The following is a 22,485-nucleotide window of genomic DNA, read 5'->3' as shown; positions in this document are numbered from 1 at the left end:
TTTGACAAAGCAGGTAAGAATATTTGATGGAAAAACAGACAGTCTCTTCAATGAATGGTGTTGGGAAAATTGGACAGCTATATACAGAAGAATGAAATTCACCCACTCACTCACACCACACACAAAGATAAACTCTAAATGGATGAAAGACCTCAAAGTGAGATAGGAATCCATTAAAATCCTAGGGGAGAACACAGGCAACAACCTCTGTGACTTCAACTGAAGCAACTTCTTGCTAGACAGTCTCCAAAGGCAAGGGAAACAAAGGCAAAAATGAACTATTGGGACTTCACCAAGAAAAAAGCTTTTGCACAGCAATGGAAACAATCAGCAAAACTAAAATGCAACCTACTAAATGGAAGAAGATATATGCAAATGACATATCTGATAAAGGGTTAGTATCCAAAATATATTAAGAAAACTGATACAGGGCGCCTGGGTGGCTCAGTGGGTTAAGCCACTGCCTTCGGCTCAGGTCATGATCTCAGGGTCCTGGGATTGAGTCCCGCATCGGGCTCTCTGCTCAGCAGGGAGCCTGCTTCCTCCTCTCTCTCTCTGCCTGCCTCTCTGCCTACTTGTAATCTCTGTCAAATAAATAAATAAATCTTTAAAAAAAAAAAAAAAGAAAACTGATACAATTCTATACCTAAAAACAAATAACCCAATTAAAAAATGGGCAAAGGAGATGCCCAAAAATGGGCAAAGGAATTTCTCCAAAGACATACCAATGGCCAACAGACACATGAAAAAATCCTCAACATCACTCGGCATCAGGGAAATACAAATCAAAACCCCAGTGAGACACCAGTCAGAATCTATAAAATTAATGTCAAGAAAAGACAGATTTTTGGCAAGGATGCAAAGAAAGGGGAACCCTCCTATACTGTTGGTGGGAATGTAAGCTGGTGCAGCCACTTTGGAAAACAGTATGGATGTTCCTCAAAACGTTGAAAATAGAGCTACCCTAGGACCCAGCAATTGTACTACTAGGAATTTACTCCAAAGATACAAATGTAGTGATCCAAAGGGGCACCTGCACTCCAACATTTATAACAGCAATGTAACGATAGCCAAACTATAGAAAGAGCCCAGATGTCCATCAACAGATGAATGAATAAAGAATATGTGGTAGATATATATATGTAATGGAATATTCAGCCATCAAAAAATGAAATCTTGCCATTTGCAATGATGTGGTTGGAAGTAGAGGGTATTATGTTAAGTGAAATAAGTCAGTCAGAGAAAGACAAATACCATATGATTTCACTCATATGTGGAATTTAAGAAACAAATAAACAAAGAAAACACACACACACAAATCAAGAAAGAAACTCTTAACTATAGAGAACAAACTGAGGATTACCAGAAGTGGGTGAAATAGTTGATGGGCATTAAAGAGTATGCTCATTATGAAGAACAGTGAGTAATGTAGATCATCGTTGAATCACTTTTGTATACCTGAAACTAAACTAATACTGTATGTTAACTATATTGGAATTAAAAAGCTTAATAAAAATCAAAGCAAAAAAAAAAAAAAAAAAACCAGTTTGCTGTTTTGGTTGCTGAGCAGTGTAGAACACTGTATCACTGTTTAACCATGACCTGTTGAAGGACATTTGAAATATTTCAAGTTCTGGGCTATTCTGAATAAAACTGCTGTGAACATTTGTGTACAGGCTTTTTCATTTCTCTGGGATAAATGCCCATGAGTGTAATTGGTGGGTTGTATGTTAATTACATGTTTAGTTTTATAAGAAATTGCGGTATGATTTTATAGCCAAGCAGCAGTGTATGAATGATCTAGTTCTCTGCATCTCCACCAGCATTAGAAGGTATCACTGTTTGTTATTTTAGCCACTCTGATAGATACATAGCGGTGTCTGATTGTAGTTTTAACTTGTTTAATGGCTCATTTGCCACTTATTTATCATTTTTGGTGATCTTTTGCATTTTTATTTCTCCATTTACTTCTTTTCAGACCTTGTGGTGGGGATGGCGTTGCTGGTGAATTAACAATGAAGTTTGTTGTTGAATACTTTGATGGGAGGAAACAGATCTGCTTCTGAAATAGAAAGTATTGCTCACTATGGTTCTCAGCTCTGTATTAGAGTCTCTGGGAGTACAAAGATGAATAAGACAAGAACCTTAGTCTAATACCATTTGGCACTTTCAGAAGGGGAAGCAGAAAATATGTAGAAGATTGAGGTTTCCAAACTGCATGACATTTACATGGGTATCATGGAGGCGACTGTGAATGATGGATAGATTCCGGCAGACAAGCTGAGGATTCAAATTCATTTAATGTGAGTTAAGGATGCTTAAGGTAGCTGCCCAGAGCGAGGGACTGGGAAACACAGCAGCCCTCCCAGTGAAAGAAGTGCTCAAACACTCCTGTCTTCAAACCCCTCAGAGGTACTCCTGCTGATGAAAATAGTGATTAGAGTGAGACTTCTCATGGCTCTTCAGGAAGTTTGTTTGTCCGTCCCCTTTCTTATTCCTTGGGCCTCCTAACTGTTCCAGAGAAATTGGATTTATGTCCAGTTGATTACCACTGCAAGTACCTGGTGTCAACCCCAGTGCATACCTGAGTGTTGAATTTGAATTTAAGTGAAGGAAATTCTTTCTAGGAATTTTATCCTCCCTAGCAGGATTGAGTCTCAGGCAGTCTATATCTGCAGTTTGCTGCAGAAATTAATGACCCACTTCAGTATTCACTAAGATTGGACAGTGATTGTCTAAGGAGAGAAATATAGCTCAATAGAGAATAAGGAATAAACATACACACAAGTTTAATTTACAGTAAAGGTGGCATTAAGAAGCAGTGGGGAAAGAAGGACTGTTAGAAATCCTTTGGGAAAAATTCTCACAGCATATGCAAAAACAAAATTTAGATGGACTAATGATCTAAACGTAAAGTTAAAGACATAATAGGTATGTGTGTGCAGAATAAGGTTTAACATTTTTATAATTTTTAAGGGTGAGGTGGACCATAGTAGGTGGCCTTTTAATGAAGATGGGTAACTCAGAATCTGCAAAAAGAAAATGTATGGATTTTACTACATAAAAGTGACAAAAATCTTTTTTTTTTAATATTTTGTTTATTTACTTGAGAGAGAGTGAGAGAGAGAGCATGGGGGGTGGGTCAGAGGGAGAAGCAGACTCCCTGCTGAGCAGGGAGCCCGATGCTGGACTTGATCCTGGGACTCCAGGATCATGACCCAAGCCAAAGGCAGTCGCTTAACCAACTGAGCCATCCAGGTGCCCGAAAAAAATCTTTATGATAAAATAAGAAACAAAGTTAAAAAGAAATCTGAATGAAAATGTTTTTTATATATACACACACATACATATACATATTTATATGTATCACACGTATCTTTATGCATCTTTGTTTTTGTATGATGCAGAGGGATGTATCTATATCCAATAAAAGTTATTTCTAATATACAAAGAGTTTAGATACTTCTATAGGAAAGGTGCAAACTAAATATCAAAAAATAGGCAAAGGGTAGGAAGAGGCAAACCACAAAATAATGCAAATTACCAATACACATATGAATAAATGTTCACTTTCACTAGGAATCAATAAACTGGAATTTAAAATTAAAAAATGCTGGGTGCCTGGGTGGCTCAGTTGGTTAAGCATCTAATTCTTGATTTTGACTGAAGTCATGATCTCAGGGTGGTGGGACTGAGTCCCAAGTCTAGCTGGGCTTTGCTCTTAGCAGGGAGTCAGCGTCTTGCTCTCTGTCCCTCCCCACCTTTCTAAAAATAATAGTAGTAATAATAAATCTTTTTAAAAAGGCAACAAAGGGCTGCCTGGGTGGCTCAGTGGGTCAAGGCCTCTGCCTTCAGCTCAGGTCATGATCCCAGGGTCCTGGGATCAAGCCCCGCATCAAGCTCTCTGCTCAGCAGGGAGCTTGCTTCCCCCACTCTCTCTCTGCCGGCCTCTCTGCCAACTTGTGATCTCTCTCTGTCAAATAAATAAATAAAATCTTTAAAAAAAAAAAAAAGCAACAAAAAAATGACATTTAAAAATTCATCAAATACACAAAAATTAAAAGCAAATAATATTCAAGTACTTATGGGGTGTCAGAAAGGACATTCTCCTACATTCTTGCTGGGAATATAAATCGATGCAGCCTTTTTCTGAGGACAGATTGGCAATTATCTATTGAACTTTAAAATGCACATACCCTTTCATACAATAATGCCCTCTTTAGAAATCTACCACAGAAAAATAGAGGTGTATAAGGATATACGTGGTATGATATGTATTGTAGTATTAGTTGTAGTAGCAGAAAATTATCAACCTAAAATAGCTAACAATATGAAAATGCTAAAACAAACTATAGCATAGTCATGTAATGGAATACAGTGAAGCCATTAAAAGAAAGCAAAACAGTTGGTTAAGTAACTGCCTTCAGCTCAGGTCATGATCCCAGGGTCCTGGGATCGAGCCCCACATCGGGCTCCCTGCTCAGAGGGGAGCCTGCTTCTCCCTCTCCCTCTGCTGCTCTGCCTGCTTGTGCTCTCTCTGTCAGGTAAATAAATAAAAATATTTAAAAAAATAAAAAAATGAAAGAACAAAATCTACAGCATTGACATGGCAGGATGTGATAAGATGTCCATCTAAAGACTAAAAAGCAAAAAAATCAAATCAAGGAATATATGTATATGCATCATGTTTTGTTTTTTGTTTTTTTAGAGTGTGTGTGCACATGCACGTGTGTGTGCACATGTAAGGGAAGAAGCAGAGAGGAGAGGGAGAGAGAATTTTAAGCAGCCTCTCTGCCCAGCACAGAGCCTGAGGTAGGGCTCAATCTCATGACTTTGAGATCATTTCCTGACCTGAAACCAAGGGTCGGAGGCTTACTGAGCCACTCAGGCGACCCTGTACATCATGATTGAATCAAGGGTGGATGGGTGGGTGTAAGTGAATGGGTGTGTGTGCATGTGATTATAGGCCAAAAAAATTGTGAAAGTCTGGAAAAATACTCACTGGTTAAAAATGGTTACATACTGGAAGAATAGAGGGGCTGGGATGAGGGGAATTTCCCTTTTTATTTTATGTACTTATGCAGTATTTGCAATTTGTTTATTTATTTAATTTTAAGAGAGGGATGAGAGCGTGTGGGGCAGAGGGAGAGGGTGAGAGAATCTGAAGCAAGGTCCATGGCCATTGTGGAGCCCAACACAGGGCTCGATCTCACAACCCTGAGATCATGACCTGAGTTGAAATCAAGAGTCAGGGGCTTTACTAAGTCAGTAAACTTAGCCACCCAGACGCCCCTGCAATGATTTTTTTTTTTTTAATCTACAAAGACAGAATGCTTTCTAATGTTAAAAAAGGAAAGAAATTATAAATACAAAACCAACTAATCTTTGACCAAAAAAGAAAGAATTTGGTTTGAAGAACTGCTTTAAAGGAGATACAGGTAACTGCCTAATGAAAAATCAAATAAACAGAAAAACCTCTTTCTTGCTACTATATTAACTTTCTGTATTTGGAATATATATTTTGTTGATTTCTCTCTGGTTACTTAATTTGTTATATTTAATTGATAGTGTTTACTGGAGTTTAGTGAAAACTATTTTGTAAGTATCTTGGTTGTGATTTATCTAGTGTAGTATCTCCCCCAAAGAACTGACTGTGAGTAGGCAATTAGTAAAGCAGATACAGATCTGGAGAGGAGTCTGTGGCTTTGCTTATCTCCACAGGAAACCTTATTTCATATTGATAAAGTTTGAAATCTTTCCTGTAACTCTTTCCAATTGTTCATTGTTGTACTGTTTTAATGAGGGGTAGAAATGAGCCAAGCCAACCTGCTTCTTTCCTTTTACTAATTTAATTGCAAAGGAAATTTTCAACTCAAATCAACCCAAATAAATGAGTGTAGATAGAACGAGATTCTGACTTAACATGTCCAATTAATTGCTTCCAAACATTAAGATAAATTCCTTAGAAACACCCACAAATAATAATAACTTTTTTAAATCCCTCAGTAAAGAATGATTAGTGAGAAGTGAGCTAGCTATCTTTACTTACAAAAACCGTGTTTAAGTTGGCATTAGCATTTGCCATTTATTCTATTATAAATATCAAGATTTATTGTAGAAATATGCCACAGATAGCACAATAATAAAGAAAACAGACTCATCTCAGGTTTTGAAATGTACCTAACAAACTCAACCTCTTGCAAAATAACTTTCTCATTCAAAGTGGAACTGGGAATTGTTCCGCACACAATGAATCATCTTTTGGCAAGTACAATAGAATCTTTAGGGACATTTCACAGTCTCTTGTTCAATTGTTAGGATGTTTTTAGCTTTCACAGGTAGGGAAGAAGGTAGCTTGTAGAGCCATCATCTTGTTGCTAAAATTGTACAGTAAAGATTTTTCAGAGTTGCTGTTGCAACATACCTTTTGCTTTTTTTTTCCCCCCTTTTCCTTCCTGTTTCTTTACCCAGAGCTGCTTTGTCTCTCAAAAACAATCTGGAATTACTTAATGTTAATGTTTTCTGGTTTTACTATTTACCCAGGACTCAAACATTAAACATTAGTGTTGGAAACTCCCTTTTCCTTACCTCATAGTCCTATATTTATTTAACTGTTATTTTGCCAGAAGAAACTCTCCTCTTTCCCTTTCTGTGCTAATGTACTTTTTTTTTTTAAACTGACAAACACATTTTGTTTTTGTTTTGCTTTGTTTCAGGAGGCTTTAGAACTACCCCCGGATGATTTTGAAGTGACTGAGACCACAGCAGGAAGCGAAGTGGTTAAATACGAGTATCATGTCTTATACTCCTGCAGCTACCAAGTGCCTGTGCTTTACTTTAGGGCAAGCTTTTTAGGTAAGACCATGTCGCTTGCTAAATGTAAATTCATAACATTTACATATAAGGCAGAAAGCAGATTTAGAAAATTATTCTTAAGAGGAAAAAAAAAATTAGAGTTAAAAATAAGAAAACTGTGGGTGAGGTAAGGTTTTACCAGTAAATTTTCTCATGCTTTAGAAAGAGTATCAAGACTTCAGAGTGAATGATATCATCCCAGCCTTAAGTCTGATCTTCAGATTCTTGGCCTCCTGCCCAACGTTGACTAAGTCCCCTGGCCCTTTTTCTTTTCCTTAAACAAGGAGGAACAACTTAAAGCTACAATGTTTGTGTACTTCTGACTTTACAGTAAAAATGTCTTTCACTCTGAAGTGATTCTGGTCATCAGAAGCCCCCATGCCACCTTCCCCAAGTGCTAAGAATGATTTCACAAACTCTTTATCAAGTAGTTCAAGCTATATTTAAAAATAGCACGAACATTTCCTTCGGCCATCTATACATCTCCAGTGCCGTAGCTTCCTGAGATGCTGTTACTCAACTCATTCCCCTTGCCAAGAAGGTGGAACACCCTGTCTCCTCTGAGGCCTTGGCTAATAAAGCTTATTTAATCAGCAGCCACCTGGAGTTCTCACCCTGTAGTGCGGCAGTGACTCCCCCTTCTCATCCTCTGACTAAACCGGGTCAGCACGGCAAGGCCCTGCCTCCTTGGAGCTCTCTTCCCCAGCCCATCTCCTCCCCCATTTCTCCTTTTCTATCTGGCCTTATCGGCAGCATTTTGCATTTTGAACAGCCTTCTAACTTTTTCTGAATAGCTAAGACATCTGAATTTAGCCAGTGATATTTTATTTTTAATTAAAAAGTAGCTTAAGCTGCTTTGAATGTGTATTTGGTAGATTTAATCACTTGCTGCCTTATATTGTTTAATGGTCTCTAATTTTGCAGTGTTGGCGGTTTAACAAGCACTTAGGATTTAAAACACAAGAACAAATTCTCATAGACTCCCTGGTGGGAAGATTTTAATCTGAGGTGCAGTTCCTAAGAACTGACAATTTGGGGTAAATTTTCAACATGGGACGTGGGGAATTGAGGACACTGATAGTTACTAATTCACAAGCTCTTGCTGCACATTTATCCATATGATTATTATAGCCTTTAAAACACTCACTTTATTGTTATAACTCTCTTTGGTTTGGAACCCCGAGGTTAAAGGAGGTTTATTGTCAGTGAACTCTGTTATTCTAAAAAGTAGACGGGGATACATTTATTTACCATGGGGGAGGAAATATTTTTCTTGGTTTTGGTTTGCAGTGGCTCTACCTGGTACTTTTCTAGACTCAAAGACACATTCAAGGCTGCAGGTAGAGGAAATAGGACACTACTTCTTCAATACTGTACTTTCCTATAATTAGTATTCACTATAAGCAGTTAATCACCAGAGAAGAGCTCCCAGAGACAAAACAAGTTGTTTAGCTTGTCAGCATTAGGGAATCGGAGGTGTTGAAACATGACTGCTTCTAGCTGGAAGTGGGTCTTGCCGAGGCTGGTAGATGAGCTCATACGTGTACTTTGCTCTTATGTGCCAAGAGCTCCCCTTACAGTACGGCACAGTAATTGTTCCTGCAAGTCCAATTATATTTTAATGAAATTTGTAGACTTCCTAGATCTTTTCTTTATTATGGCTTTCTATTCCTTAAAAAAAAGAGAAGAAGAGGAAAATATCAAAAAACAAATACCCCACTAGCTTTCTTGGATCCTATCTATATACTTGCAAGACACCCTTTATTTATGGCTGATAAAAGAAAACCCAAACAAGTCATTTATTTTGTGTGGCAGCATTCCTTTTCTTCTCTCCTCCCATTCTGGGTTGTGTGGAGTGAGCACTAGGGATTTTTAAATTCCAGAATTCATTTAATATTTACTCAGGTACATTAAAATATCTAATTTAATTTTTCCAAGCATACTGAATGCTTTCTTACAGAGAAACATGAAAAATGATTCTTTCCTTTATCATTTTCTAAGAATTTCTTTTCTCTTTTCTACTAACTTAACCTAATGGATATCCTAAAAAATGTTTTGCCCTTTACTCTGGAGTCATAATTTTTCATTTATTCCCCTTAATCTATTCCCTTTTTCTGTGATATCTGATTACTCTGGCCGTCCGTCTGTTCGTTAAACGGATCTCTGTCAGTGTGGTGAATGGATTCCTAACATCTTCCTCTTATTCCGGGTCCAGATTTTTCTTTGTCTCATTCTAACAGAGTTCCGACCTAGAAAGAGGATGATTATAAAAATTTCTTGCTTAGGGGTCTTTTTTGTTGCTTCAGAAATAGTTCACTTAGCCCTGTTTTTGACAGATATTTAGAATTTCTTCTGCATTTGATTGTTAGTAAAAAATTAGTTTCTCTGCTCTGCTCTGATTTTCTTCTGCTACTTTATGTTTTTTAAGCAAAGCAATTAGTAGTAGTAATTCCATTTAAATTGACATGACCTTTTCTTTTATCAACTGGTTTAGATTCCAGAAGAAATATTTATTGCGTTTCTTGAAATACAAATCCATTGAATTGTGATTACTTCTTATTCCTCTATATTGGCCAGTGTCCACCAGGCAAACTGTGGCCTAGGACTCAGCTGACTTGGCACGTGCTCCTGTCACTCCCACGTCATATTTCATACCACCTCATTTCACATTATATCTCAAATTTCACTATAACAGAATTATTTGTTTGCTTGTCCCCATTAGAGTGGTAAGCAAGAAAATGGAGCTGTATGGTAAGAAGAAGAAGGAAGTAAATTAGTAATAAATACCTACAACCTGCAAAGTGACAAGCTTTATTCATGGTAGCGTGTGTGTGCACGCATTATACATATATGACATTTGTTATTTTTCTTACTCATTTTGATGCCCACAGTATCTGCTGTGATATAGTATCAACAAGTATTTATTGACTAAACCAACGGTGGGGAATTTCTAACCATTTCTGCATACAGCCCAAAGATGGAAACATTGTGATGGTACCTTATTTGAACTGCTCTGATGGCTTATAGGGAGGAGACTGATGTTGTTGTCTCCAGGAAGCTCAGTCCCCAAAACATCTCTGTATCTTTACTCTTTCATTTGATACTTCTCATAGACTACAGAAGTAGTTGACTTAGGAAAATGGCGAATCTTGAGTTCTCAAAGGGTGGGCATCCAAGCTTGCTGTGCAGCTGCCCTGCTTCTATAAACACATAGTTTTATTCAATCCTGGAAGGCTCACAGCCAAATTGCACCAGCATCCTGCTGCTGAGTACCTCTCCTTCCTACTACTTGGACATTTAGGAGCCCAGTTCCCTCAGATTTAAGAAGAGAAATAAATCCTTTCCAGTATTCTTTTTTCCCCTAACTGCTTTTGCCATTTGAAGTTTGAAAGAAGTAACAGGACTCACTTAATACCATTTGTTACCCAGCAGTGGGTAAGGGGTAACTACATTCCTGTTCAGTAGTAATAAATAGCTTATATTCGAATGGTGCTTTATAGTTCACGAAGTCCATTCTCACTAAACACTGACATCTTCAGTGCTCACTGTTTCCAACCCCCCCCCCAACTGTTTTTGAAGCACACGGTTTTAAAAAAGTATTTGTATCTTGCAAAAGGCTTTGTCTATTGCCCATCATTCCAGTACACTTTGTGTCTCATTTGGGGCTTGGTTTTGGTCAAAAACTGGTGGCAAGTGTTAGAAATGTAGTAAAAACTCAGCTATATACATAATGTCTGAGGGCTTCACCAGAGTCCTAAGCTTACATAGTTTTCCCTTTCATTACAACTAGAGATTTCTATATTTATTTCAGCTTGAATTCTGATTTATTCCTGCCCTGTCTTTCTTCTTTTCCTTTGTTCTCAATCTCTATTGAAAAATAGACCAAGTGGTTCTTCTCATTTTCAAAATATTTAATTCTTTGGCTGACATATGGGTTCTTCTTGGGAACTGTTTTGACATATTTCTTTAATTAGTCAGAAGGGCTGCTTTTGAATAGGGAAGGCAACATTTCTTCCATTCAGCAACTGAATGTCTGTTCTTTCTGGAGATCTATTCTATTATTGGCCCAGGAAGTAAAAGTATAGAATTAAAAATGTAACCCAGATATTTCATGTGGAAGATTTGTCCACTTGTTATATGCGTAAAGGATGTTCATAGAGGAACAGGGAGAAAGAAATAGCCAAAGAATAATTATCTCTCAAAGGCAAACCGTGATAAAGGCCAGCATAAAGGAAGAATAATGGAAAGTTTGGACTTAGAGCAATATATAAATCATCAAGGAGGAGGAAGAAGAGGCTTGTTCAACATGGTCTGGAACAAGAGGAAGTCTTTGGAATGCATAGAAGAGATAACAGGAAAACAGAAAGATGAAGTTGGAGGAAGTCAGAGAATAAAAGTAAAATACCCACAGCTCTGTCCAACAACTTGCAAGGGAAGGTAACAGGTTGGCTTTTCTGAAGAGTCTGGAGAAAACGCTGGAGAAGAGGAGGAGGGTGAGTGCCAAGCTGTAGGGCTGGAGAGAGCATGGTGTATTTGGAGAACAGTAAAAATGAGTTTGGAGTAAAGGTTTCTTTAAGATGAACTGTGGACGAAATGTTTGGAAAGATATGTTGAGATCAAATGATGAAAGAGATGATGGGTTAGAAGGGGTTGCCAGCACAGTGAGAGTTAAGGTAGCTTGTTAAACAGGAAAGAAAAGGTGGGTTATAGAGGTCCTTAAAGATTGAGACAAAAATGATTCTAGTTAATTATTCCAAGGAGCAGAACATAGAAAATGATTTGACACATAATTTAATTTGGAGCCTTATTTGATTGTAGAGAAACTTTTAAGAAAGTTCATATGTGCCATATAGGCTTATATAAAATTATGATAATGGAATGGAACATGGATTTTGGTACATTAAAAAGAGGTTCTATGGAATGAAATCAAATTTAAGAGCAAATAGTGAAAGTTATTAAGAAAAATAATGAAAAATAATTTAACTAATATAAAGCTGTTCAAATTGAAAAATCCAAACAATAGAGGAAATTTAACAAGAATTATTTGTTGAACCATGTAAATGTTTTGAAATAGTATGGGGAGTTAAGATGCTTGTTTAAAACATATGATATGGGAATAAAATCCCATTGAAAAACCAAGTCCTGGTTTAAAAATGTTTTAAAGAAAAAAAATGCTAGAGAAATGTGAAACAGAACTACTGGGAGAACTAATTAGCCGAAAGGTTTATTCTAACCTGTGTTAGTGCAAAACATCATAGATACAAAAAGCTGCAGATTTTAAATGGATCCAAGGCCAGGAAGAGGACATGAAAAGGTAAATTTACTTTCTTACCTGAAAGAGAATATATCTTAGCTTTTCTGGATAGATGAATGTTTGTGTTGTGTTCCATAAGGAAAAAAGATTTCTTTGCTTACTCTTGGCAAAATGGTTCCTATTTGAAATATCCATGGGGCACCAGGATGACTCAGTTGGTTAAGCGTCGCCTATGGCTCAGGTCATGATCCCAGGGTACTGGGATTGAGCCCCGCTTCACTTCGGGCTCCCTGCTCAGTGGGAGTCTGCTTCTCCCTCTCCCCCTCCCTAGCGCTTGTCCTCAATCTCTCTCTCTTTCTCTCGTGCTCTCTCTCAAATAAATAAATAAATAAATGAAATCTTAAAAAAAAAAAAGAAACATCCATTAAAACATATATGAGTGCCTACTGTGTGCACAGTATAGAAACTCATTAATCTGTTTTCCAAATCTGCTGAAAAATATCATTGCTCCACTTGAAACCAGATTGCTGCACTTCTCCTTCTTTAAAGTCTTCGAAGCAGAGTGTTTTAAGTCCATATACCAGGTGCCCCTAAAAATTAGACCTGACCATGACAAGTAGTAAAGGATTTATGGGAAAGGTAGAACTTAGAGGCAACTGGATACCTTAGAATGATAAGATTAAGGAATGTCTACGTCCCTTTGACTTTAGTGGTGAAAATGGGGCTCTGCCTTCTACTGATTTTGAAATTTCTCTCCCACACTGGAAGTGTGTTTGGATACTGAAAGATCAAACATCTGCGATGTCTTCATCTACTTGATATTATTTTTAAAATTATAAATTGTGATTTCTAAAATCATGACAGTTCAGTATTAAGAGCCATAACAATTAAAAAAAATTGCTGCCAGGCAGAGTGGATTGGTGGTTGCCAAGGTTCTGGGCAATAGCAGAAATGAGGAAATATTAGTTAAAGGGTACAGATTTTCATTTATAAGATGAGTAAGTTCTAGGGATGTAATGTACAGCATGGTGTCTGTTGTTAACAATACAGTATTATACACTTAAAAGTTACAAAGAGAGTAGATTTTAAATGTTCTAAACATCCCCCCACACACACACACACAAATGGTAACTATGAGGTGATGGGTGCCACAAGTAACATTTTGTGGTAAATATTTCCTATGAGATACATGTATCAAATCATGTTGTATACCTTAAATTTACAGTGTTATATGTCCATTTTATCTCAATAAAGCTGGGGAACAAAACTGCTACCAAGGCTCAAAGAACAGAGATTTTCTTGAGCTGGACTGATCAAGAGAGACCATGGCTGGACTTGGGATTTGTCCATGCAGTGATTAGCGAAAGGGCAGGCCAGCCTAGCAAGAAACCCAGGAAAAGGCAAAATTCTGATGCTTTTAGGTTAGGCAGTATTGGTGGAGAACTACTAGTGACAACAATAGCACAACTAATAGTGTGCATTGTTTTAAATGGTTTGCAGAGAGCTTCTGGGTACACAGACGTTGAGTGTAGTGGTGAAAGTGCAGGGCTGGGAGCCAGAATGCCTTCCTTCTGATTCCTAGTTGTGTTACTAACTAGCTGCATGTCTTTGGGGGCAATTGTTGAACTTTCTGTTTTCTTTCATCTGAAAAAAAAAAAGCTGAGATAGTAGTAGTAGTAGTAGTAGTAGTAATACCTACTTCATAGAGTTTTGAGGTTTGTGAGCTAATATATGAAATAGGGTAGGGCTTAGCATATAGTAATACTATATGTAATACTAGCTGTGTTATGTATTTTGATCCTCATGGTAACAGTGTAAGGTAGGAGCTGTTATTATCCTTGTGCACATACATAAAAATTGAGTGCCTGATGGGTTAAATGATTTATTCAAAGATACATAGAAAACTATGGGGTTGAGATTCAAACTCTTCAGCCCATTTTTTTTTTAACTGCATGATATAGTAACCAGAGATTCAGAAAACATACAAGTTAACTGATGTCATATGTAAGTAAAGAGAAGTTGCCATAATCTGTATTTTTGGAATTTTCATTCATATTTCCTGTGATTAATAAAGATATAAAATGCTAAAAATGTATGTAGGGATAAATAAAAATTACAGAATTAGGCAGCATAGTATCTGATATGAATGTACATGAACAATTAACACTCATTTCGTGTCACAATGTAATTTTCTCACTGAAGCAAAAATGAATTTTCCCCTTTGATGGAGCATCATCTCTGCCTTACTGTGGAGTATGACATGAATTTTTATATCCTTCGAAGCTCCCTTGAAGACAGTATATTGAATAACGACATATTGCACTGTGAATAATCCACCCTTTCTTTTTATTTCTAGTGACCACATTTAGAACATTATTTTTAAACTTACCGTAGATAAGATATATTCTCTATAATCTTCATTTTAGGACCATGCACAGTAGGATAAAGGTGACTTCAGCATGCTTGCCCTAGAGTTAGGTGGTACCAGTGAAATCTCTCATGCTGTTATTTGATTCATGAAAACTAATAGCCTTGAGAAATTTAATTTAGAGAGCTGCACATTTTGAGTAATATATAGATTACTTGACATGTAGGTTATTATTCAATTGAGAGATTTTATATGAAAATTGTTAAATTAAATGCTACTGGCAGTTGCTAAAGATTGTACTTTTTAATTATTCTATTTTTCATCCAATGTCTCTTCTTCTTTTAATGTTGACAGTCCAGGTTGCTGACAGAATATTCCTTTAGCTCAAATGTGTGTTATCATTCTGGAAGATAGAGGCACACAGTAGGCATTCAATAAACACTTGTTAAATAAATGGCCTTAATTTACCATGCTTACTTTGTGGGTTACTGCTGAAATTATTTCAGCTCCTGCTTCTATTTTTCAAGTAGGCAGGGGATTTTACTGAGCTGCTCAGCCTCAGTGTGATTAATGAAATTTCTAAGCATGTTAAAATTGGTGCTATCGAATATCTTGGGTCTAAAGCTAGGGAGTTGTTGATTGAGTATGCTTATGTCACCTTTGACTGAGGCCAGACAGAAAAAAATAGACCCTCTTGGCAAGGTTTAAAGTTTCTGATTGAAGATACCTTCAACTGAACATGAAGCCACATAATAATGTGTTTCATGAACTTAACCGAGTATTTGTTTATGTCCACAACTTAATTTTAAGTTGAAGTTTAGGGTCTTTGGTTTTCATAAATAGATTTAAAATCACAAAGTTTCTGCAATATTTAAATCTCTACTTTTATGACGTGATTTTTGAAATATATTTGATGATCTCCATTTAATGATTTCAGTGGAATTTCTGAAGGTTCCATTTGGTTTTGAAATAATTAGAATCACAATCATATTTTGAATACATTTTATGCATCTATAGTGTATGACATGGTTTTGGAGATATTGCTGATTAGGTCAAAATTTTTTGTTTTAGCATAAAAGATCATGAAACTAGCTTTTGTATGTCTTTGATTGGGAAGGCTTGAACTCTGACTGGGCAAGTCAATGTAAAGATGTAGAGAAAAGAAGCCACATCACAGTCGTTACTGTTTTATCTGTACGTGAGAGAAAAAGCTCTATTAGCCATATCATCTCCAGGGTGGATGGTCAGCAGAAGCTGGAGAGATTGACCCTCTTGTCAGAGTAGCTTGCACAGGACTTGTTTGATCATCATTAACACAGGCATTTTCTTTTCTTAATACATGCATTTTCAAACAGTCTGTAAATGCGTTAGAGAATGCAGTCACATCTATTCACTTAGAAAACACTCTTCTCTTTCTAGCAAGTGGGTCGCACTCTTACATGTAGGACCATGATGCATCCTTTTATGTTTGAACTTAATATGTTTAACTCTGTAATTATCTGTTATTCTAAGTTGACCAGATCATTGTTTTAGATCCTGTATTGCAAGATGTTAACTTACATCTTGCAACTTTGAGATTATCTGAAAACACGTCACACGCCCTCAGTTCTAGCATCAAATCTGATGAAATACTCTGTTGCATGAGTCCTGGGTCTTTCCACATTGTTGTTAGTTGCTGATTATTGCATTTTGTATGAATGGTTCCAGCAGAGTATGCAGGGTTTTGACAGTGGTAATATCTGAACCCCTTACTTACTTACTTAGATTGTAGGCTGAAATATTTTACAGAGTAAAATTAAAATCATTATTGATGGCCAGATATTAAACCCAGCATTCTTCTCTAAGTCTTCAGAGCCTTTCTTGATCTTAGAGGAAAGAAAGGTAAGGAGGGCATCCTTTCATTTATCATTTGGTCAGTAAATATTTATAAAACATTTGCAGTGTGTGAGTGGGGCTTGGAACTACACTGTAGGGCTGCAGTGGTGAAAGGACAGGTGCAGTCTCCGCGCTCAGAGGCTGCAGAGAATGGTGGGAAGGGAACTGAAACTTCAATTCCAGCTCTAGTGCAGTCATGAACTGGCTGCGTGATTCTGGCTGATGTACGTTTCTCAAGACCTTGGTTGCCTTAATTATACCAGCTCAAACATTTTATTATCCTACAACTTGATTTCTTGTTAACATCGATGTCTGAAAATTATTTCGAAAGCATGTCATCTTTTTATAATTGGATTATTTGGTTTACCATCTGACATTAAAGTACCTAAGATCCTATTCCCCTCTTCCAACATCAGCGTGTGTATGCACACACACGCACACACACACACACGCGCGCGCGCACACACACATGCATGCACATATTTTGAAGATGTGTAGAGCTTATTTTAAGGGCAAAGTTTGGCTCTGCTCCGTAAATGTGTACAGAAAACAATATAACACAGATACTGAAGGCAGCTTGGTTTTAACTTGTACCTAAACATGACATTCAAATGTTAATTGGATGAATAAATCTTGTTCATTTTACAGACATGGAAATGTCAATGGAATAAAACTATTTATCACAAGATAATGGTCTCCTGCCGCCAGATAAATGCCAAGATGAAAATACTTATTGAAAATGTATCAAAATATTCAATTGCTATTTATTAAAAATAAAGGTTGAGGAAAAGTTCAGCTTTTCAGGTCAAACATGAGAAATGCCCTGCCTCTAGTATTAGTATATCATCAAACACAATGTGCCTGGTGTAGAAACATGAGAAAATTCCAAGAAATAGTGGTCTATAAGTGAATCCTTTAGCTTTATAATATAAGAAGTACTGGAGTGGTGCAGTGGGGGCTGGGAAGAGATACCTACTAGGTATTAAGCTCAGACTGTGTCCTTGGCAGTTTTGGGTGAGTGCCCTGATGCAAGCCCATTCACATGAACAGGATTTGAGAAGGATAATTATACTCATTTATAGGTAAACTTGAAAGCCAAATAACTTGCAGTCACAGAAAGTAAGTGCCGACATCAGAATTCAAACTCAGCCCAGGCTCCAAGTCCAGTGCTCTTCTACAGTCCACATCTTTACTTAAATTCCATGAATCTGAGTACAATACCTTTTGCTTGGTGATGGGGGGAGGGGTTAGGGTATGTTATTTCCCCAAGTTTTATTGCACTTGATGACCAAATACTTCTTTGGGTCTAATGATTTGATATATTGATGAGCTAGCTTTCTTTCTTTTTTTCTTTCTTTCTTAAAGCTCTCAGGAGTGAGAGTACTGTAGTTTTGTGTGTGTGTTTTTTTTAAAGATTTTATTTATTTATTTGAGAGAAAGAGAGAGAGCCAGCACGAATGGGAGCTGGGAGTTGTTGGGTTTGGGAGAAGGAGATGCAGGCTCCCTGATGTGGGACTCCATCCCAGAACCCTGGTATCATGACCTGAGCCAAAGGCAGATGCTCAGCTGACTGAGCCACCCAGGCACCCCCCTTGATGAGCTTTCTTTAAATGCTATTGTCCACTTGCCTAAGGGAGCACACCCCTAAGCTCTGAGCACTTGATAGCTCTGAAGGGCCAAGTAGCATTAAATTCTAGTAGTAAGACCATCTTCTGTCCAGGGGTTTCAAAGCCTTGAGGTAATTTCTTCTTTCTGCTTTATTTTACTATATTAGATACCTATTTCTCTACTTGTGCCACAGTGGTCTTCGTAAAATACACTATTTGGATATTTATGAATATAGGTGAATTGTTGTGATTGTTATAAATATAGGTTAATTGTTGAATTGCTTAAAGAACGAAAAAGTGAATTATTGTTCGCTGTGTGTTTTCCTAATGTCTTCATGCCAGTTCCTTCTCACGTCCCCCGCACTCTTCACAGTTCCCTTGCTCCACCCGCCACAAACAGTGGATGTTAATGTCTCCTACCTCTGGACTGACAGAGAACTGCAGTTTTCCTCTGGTCAACAGCGACTTTCTATCTAGTATTTTTGTATTAGTATTCTATTGTTACACTTATCCTAGTTTCCCTAGTAGATGGTAGGCTTCCTACTAGGAGAAACAGTGTGCTTTCCTTTTCTCTATTCCCCATAGTACTCAGCTGAGTGATTTGAACATTACAGATAGTTAGTCAATGAGAGAGTGAAAGTAGCAGGTGTACATACAGTCTTTGATTTAAGAACTAGAGGAATTATTAAGATTTCAGAGGTATTCGTAGTGCACCCTTGTGAATATGGGAATCCATCTACCTGGTCCTTTGCCTGTGCTTGTATCTATCAGTTCTCTCTAAAAATACATTTGGATTTTATTTATTTTGCAGAATTCCTACAGGCAATGAATGAGCAGATAATCTAACTGCTAGACGGTTACAAAGGAGAGAAGCTTGAATGTTTAAATTTCCCTCAGGAAGAAAATAGTAATTCATATAGCACTATTTTGATATATAAGTAATATGTGTACTACTAGCAAAGATTTAAAAAAAAAAATATAGCATTCTTCTAGGAGTTTTAGATAAACACCAAGCACCATTGTGTCAAATAGACTACGGACTGATGGTCTTTGCGATGCACCTTTGCAGATGGAAGACCTTTAGCTCTGAAGGACATATGGGAAGGAATCCATGAGTGTTACAAGTCACAGCTGCTGCAGGAGCCATGGGACACCATTACCCAACAGGTTAGAGAGTACTTTTATTTTATTATATGTGACTCCTTCCCTCTGCTCATCTTTTCTTCTAGTTCTCTCCTCTACTCTTTCCTATTTCATTCCTTTACATCCTTACCGATTTCAGTTCAAAGACAGTTTCCTTTAAAATACTTTCTCAGACCCAGAGATGGTTTCTCCTCCCTGTTACAAGCTCTCAAAGCAACCTGTCGTTTTCCTTTATAGTGCTTTTCACAATTTTCAATTATGTATTTGGACAGTTATTTTTAATTAATGTATTTCTTTGTCATTGTACTGTGCATTCCCATGTGGGCAGAACCTTGTTTTCTCTCTCTCTCTCTCTCTGTTTTTAAAGACTTACTTATTTACTTTAGAGTGATAGAGAGAGAGAGAGAGAGAAAGAGAGTACATGAGTTGGTGGCAGGGGCTGTGGAGAGATTCCCAGGAAGACTCTGCGCTGAGCTTGGATCACAACCCTGAGATCACGACCTGAGCGGAAATCAAGAGTCAGATGCTTAACTAGCTGTGCCACCCAGGCACCTCTTTTTCTCTCTTTATTGTACACCCAGCATTGGCATAGTACTTATCATATAGTGAATGCTCAATAAAAATGTATTAAGTAAATGAGAGTAGTAACTAAGTTGGCATATTCACTAAGAAGTACATGATTTAGCTTGTGTCACCTACAGTGCTTCAGAGTTTTGCTAATAGGTACATTTGCAAAAACAAAAAACAAAAAACAATAAACTTTTGATTAATAAGAGGTTTGCAATAGGGATCTGAAAAAAGTAGAGAAAATACATCTGCAAAAGTACATATAAAAAGTAGATTTGCAAAAGTAGGGAAAAATAGATCTGTCAATCATAGAAGTCATTATTAGTGCCTTACTAAAATCAGCAGTTAATTATTTTAGAAATTTAAAAATACTCATCACCTTGCAACCAATCATGGTCTCCTTAAAAATAATTTTTACTTATGTCAAAAATCTTATTTTTTCCCAGGCTCTGTTAAGCTTAATCAAAGCTTCCTTTAAAAATGATTTTATCAGCCATTAGAATTTTTATGCCCTCTTATGTGTTTGATCATAATAATGACAGTTTACCTCCCAATCAACGTAAGAATCCTTAGCATCTTGTAAGTAGTTCTTTGGCAGTAGCTGTAAATGACCATTTTCTAGGTTTTAATCGAGGACAAAACTAGGTTTAAGTACATGCATATTTCACACAGCCCCTCAAGTTAATCCTTTCCTCTCCTTTCCTACCATTGCCCTCTTAGATCAAGCCCTCCAGCCTCACCTGGAACAGTTAGTAAGGCCTCAAACCTCAGTCTTCTGCTCCTTCCTCCCTGCCCTACTTCCCTGCCCTACCACATCCTCCTAACCATGATGTGTGTATCTTGCCTATGCGCAAACCTGCAGTAGCGGTCCAAAGGCCTATGGCATGTGGTCCAAATGCCTCAACAGGGCCGCAGTGGCTGCCACTCCCTGGCTCCAGCCTGTCCTTTCAAGCTTCTCTTTGACCCCGCTGTACACAATCTCAGCTCCTGCCAAACATGGCTGTTCGATGTTCGATTCCCAGAAGCCATCCTGTGCAGTTCGTTCTTGGAATTCTTTCCAGCCTTGTCTTCCCTGTTGCCTTTGTCGTGTCTTTCTATTTCCTTTTGTTCTCTCATGTTCCTTTCTTGAAACCACTTCAGCTCACAGAAACAGTCCCCTCTAAAATTCCAGTTCTGTAGACCAGGCATAGGTGGTTGCTCTGAAGAAGAATAAGATACATAAGCAAACACATCCTAGAGATTTTTGGCAAGAACATTTCATTTTATGCAAAGCATTTTAGATAACCTTTAAGCATCAAGGTGAGTGCTAAGAGCTTCAACTTCCAGTGTCTTGCCTGTGACCACAGGCTGTCTCAGATTGTATACTGTGGTGTCAGAATCCACAGGACCCAGAAAACATTTGGTTGGAAGAGTCAAGGAAAATGGCAAAGGTTAGAGGCAAAAGACAGATGGCAAAACATCCCAAAGTATATCTGCATGTACCTTTAGTGCCTTTTTTCTCTGCTTCTTTTCATTTACATTTTACGTTGTGTTCTTGAGCCCATTTCTTATCCTTTCCCTTTTTCTGTCAGTGTTATCAATCTCAGTGCAAGCCTATAGCACAATTCCTGGCGATCTATGTCATTTTGGGTTTTAATTCTATGTGTCTCCGTTGTGACTTATGACATATGAACAAGACTTTGAACTCAACTGCATTTTCTTAGTTTCCTAATATGATGTTGCAAAGAGATTTCTGCTGATAGAACTCCAAGCTGCTAAACCGACCACATGAACCAATCTGTACATTTATTGTTTGTAACTGAATTGACTAATATCTTTTAATCTGTAGTCACTTAAGTGTCATGTAGACAGCCTGTTAATGGACCATCTACTCCTGCCTGTCATAGTATAGTAGGAATGGTCAAATCCAATCACAATAAGCATTATTATTTCTAAGACCCAAGTGTGAGGGCTCACTTAATGGGAGAGATGGTTGATATAACCAAACTGCAACACAACTGGAACATTTAGGTCTTCCTTTGGGATTTGTCTATGTGGATTGGTCTGTGGACAGCTATCCGATCTCTGACAACAAACTTTGTGGCAGCTTTAGAATTGCTCTTTGCAGTGCATGTGTGGGCATTAAAGACCTAGCCAAGGAAACTCACTTGTTGCTCTTGTATTAGTTGGCACTCGAAAGTCATCGTGAATGTCTCCTTTGGTGGTCTTGGCTTTTATTCCTAGATTAGTTAATGCGTTAGTATTTACATGCTCTTCTTTGCCTGAGATCTTTGAGAAAGTGGATCTTCGTTTTTGTAAAACCACATGTGGAGAGAAGCACTGAGTGTCCTCAGCTGGGAGAAAGGGAGGTTGTGATACAGCACTGGGGGAGAATGGGCTGATAGACTATCGGTGGCACCAAACAGTAGATAGTGTTTTGCAGAATTACAGTAAAGAACCATTAGCTTGCAGACTGAACGTGATAATAATATCCTGTCCTTCAGAGAGGCTCAAAAACAAAAGCAGCCTCTGCGCAATAGAAAATGTGTTTCACTTCATCTTCAGGCTTGATTGTGCTCATATAGCTTGTTGCTCTTCATCTTTAGTAATCACACTTCTGTTCTCTCAGCGTTTGTCTTGATGATAAGGACCTGTTCATGTCAGACATGAACCCTCTCTTTTGACGACAAGCCACTAATGAATCTCATACATTTGATTATGGTGATTACTTACCTGCTTTTGTCCAACATTATGAATTACCTATTATCTCAACCCTGTAGCCCAATAAAGAACTTCTGAAAGAAAGTTAACAGATGCCTGGGTTGCATCTGCCCATA

The 22,485-nt window shown here is 37.6% G+C and overlaps 1 protein-coding gene across 9 annotated transcripts in view; it reads left to right on the top strand.

The window, feature by feature from the left end:
• Positions 1 to 22,485, top strand: part of ATG10 (autophagy related 10) — a 318,724-nt gene that overhangs the window by 232,346 nt on the left and 63,893 nt on the right. For all 9 annotated transcript variants that reach the window (XM_004759142.3, XM_004759139.3, XM_004759138.3 and 6 more), the window contains 2 exons: positions 6,717 to 6,855; positions 19,029 to 19,126. In XM_004759142.3, the coding sequence (XP_004759199.1) occupies positions 6,717 to 6,855; positions 19,029 to 19,126 (237 nt within the window). The remainder of the gene's footprint in view (positions 1 to 6,716; positions 6,856 to 19,028; positions 19,127 to 22,485) is intronic.

This window comes from Mustela putorius, unplaced genomic scaffold (assembly GCF_011764305.1).
Source record: "Mustela putorius furo isolate JIRA1106 unplaced genomic scaffold, ASM1176430v1.1 tig00537350_pilon_pilon_pilon, whole genome shotgun sequence".
Taxonomy (NCBI): domain Eukaryota; kingdom Metazoa; phylum Chordata; class Mammalia; order Carnivora; family Mustelidae; genus Mustela; species Mustela putorius.
This window is presented reverse-complemented; position numbering and strand designations above follow the sequence as displayed.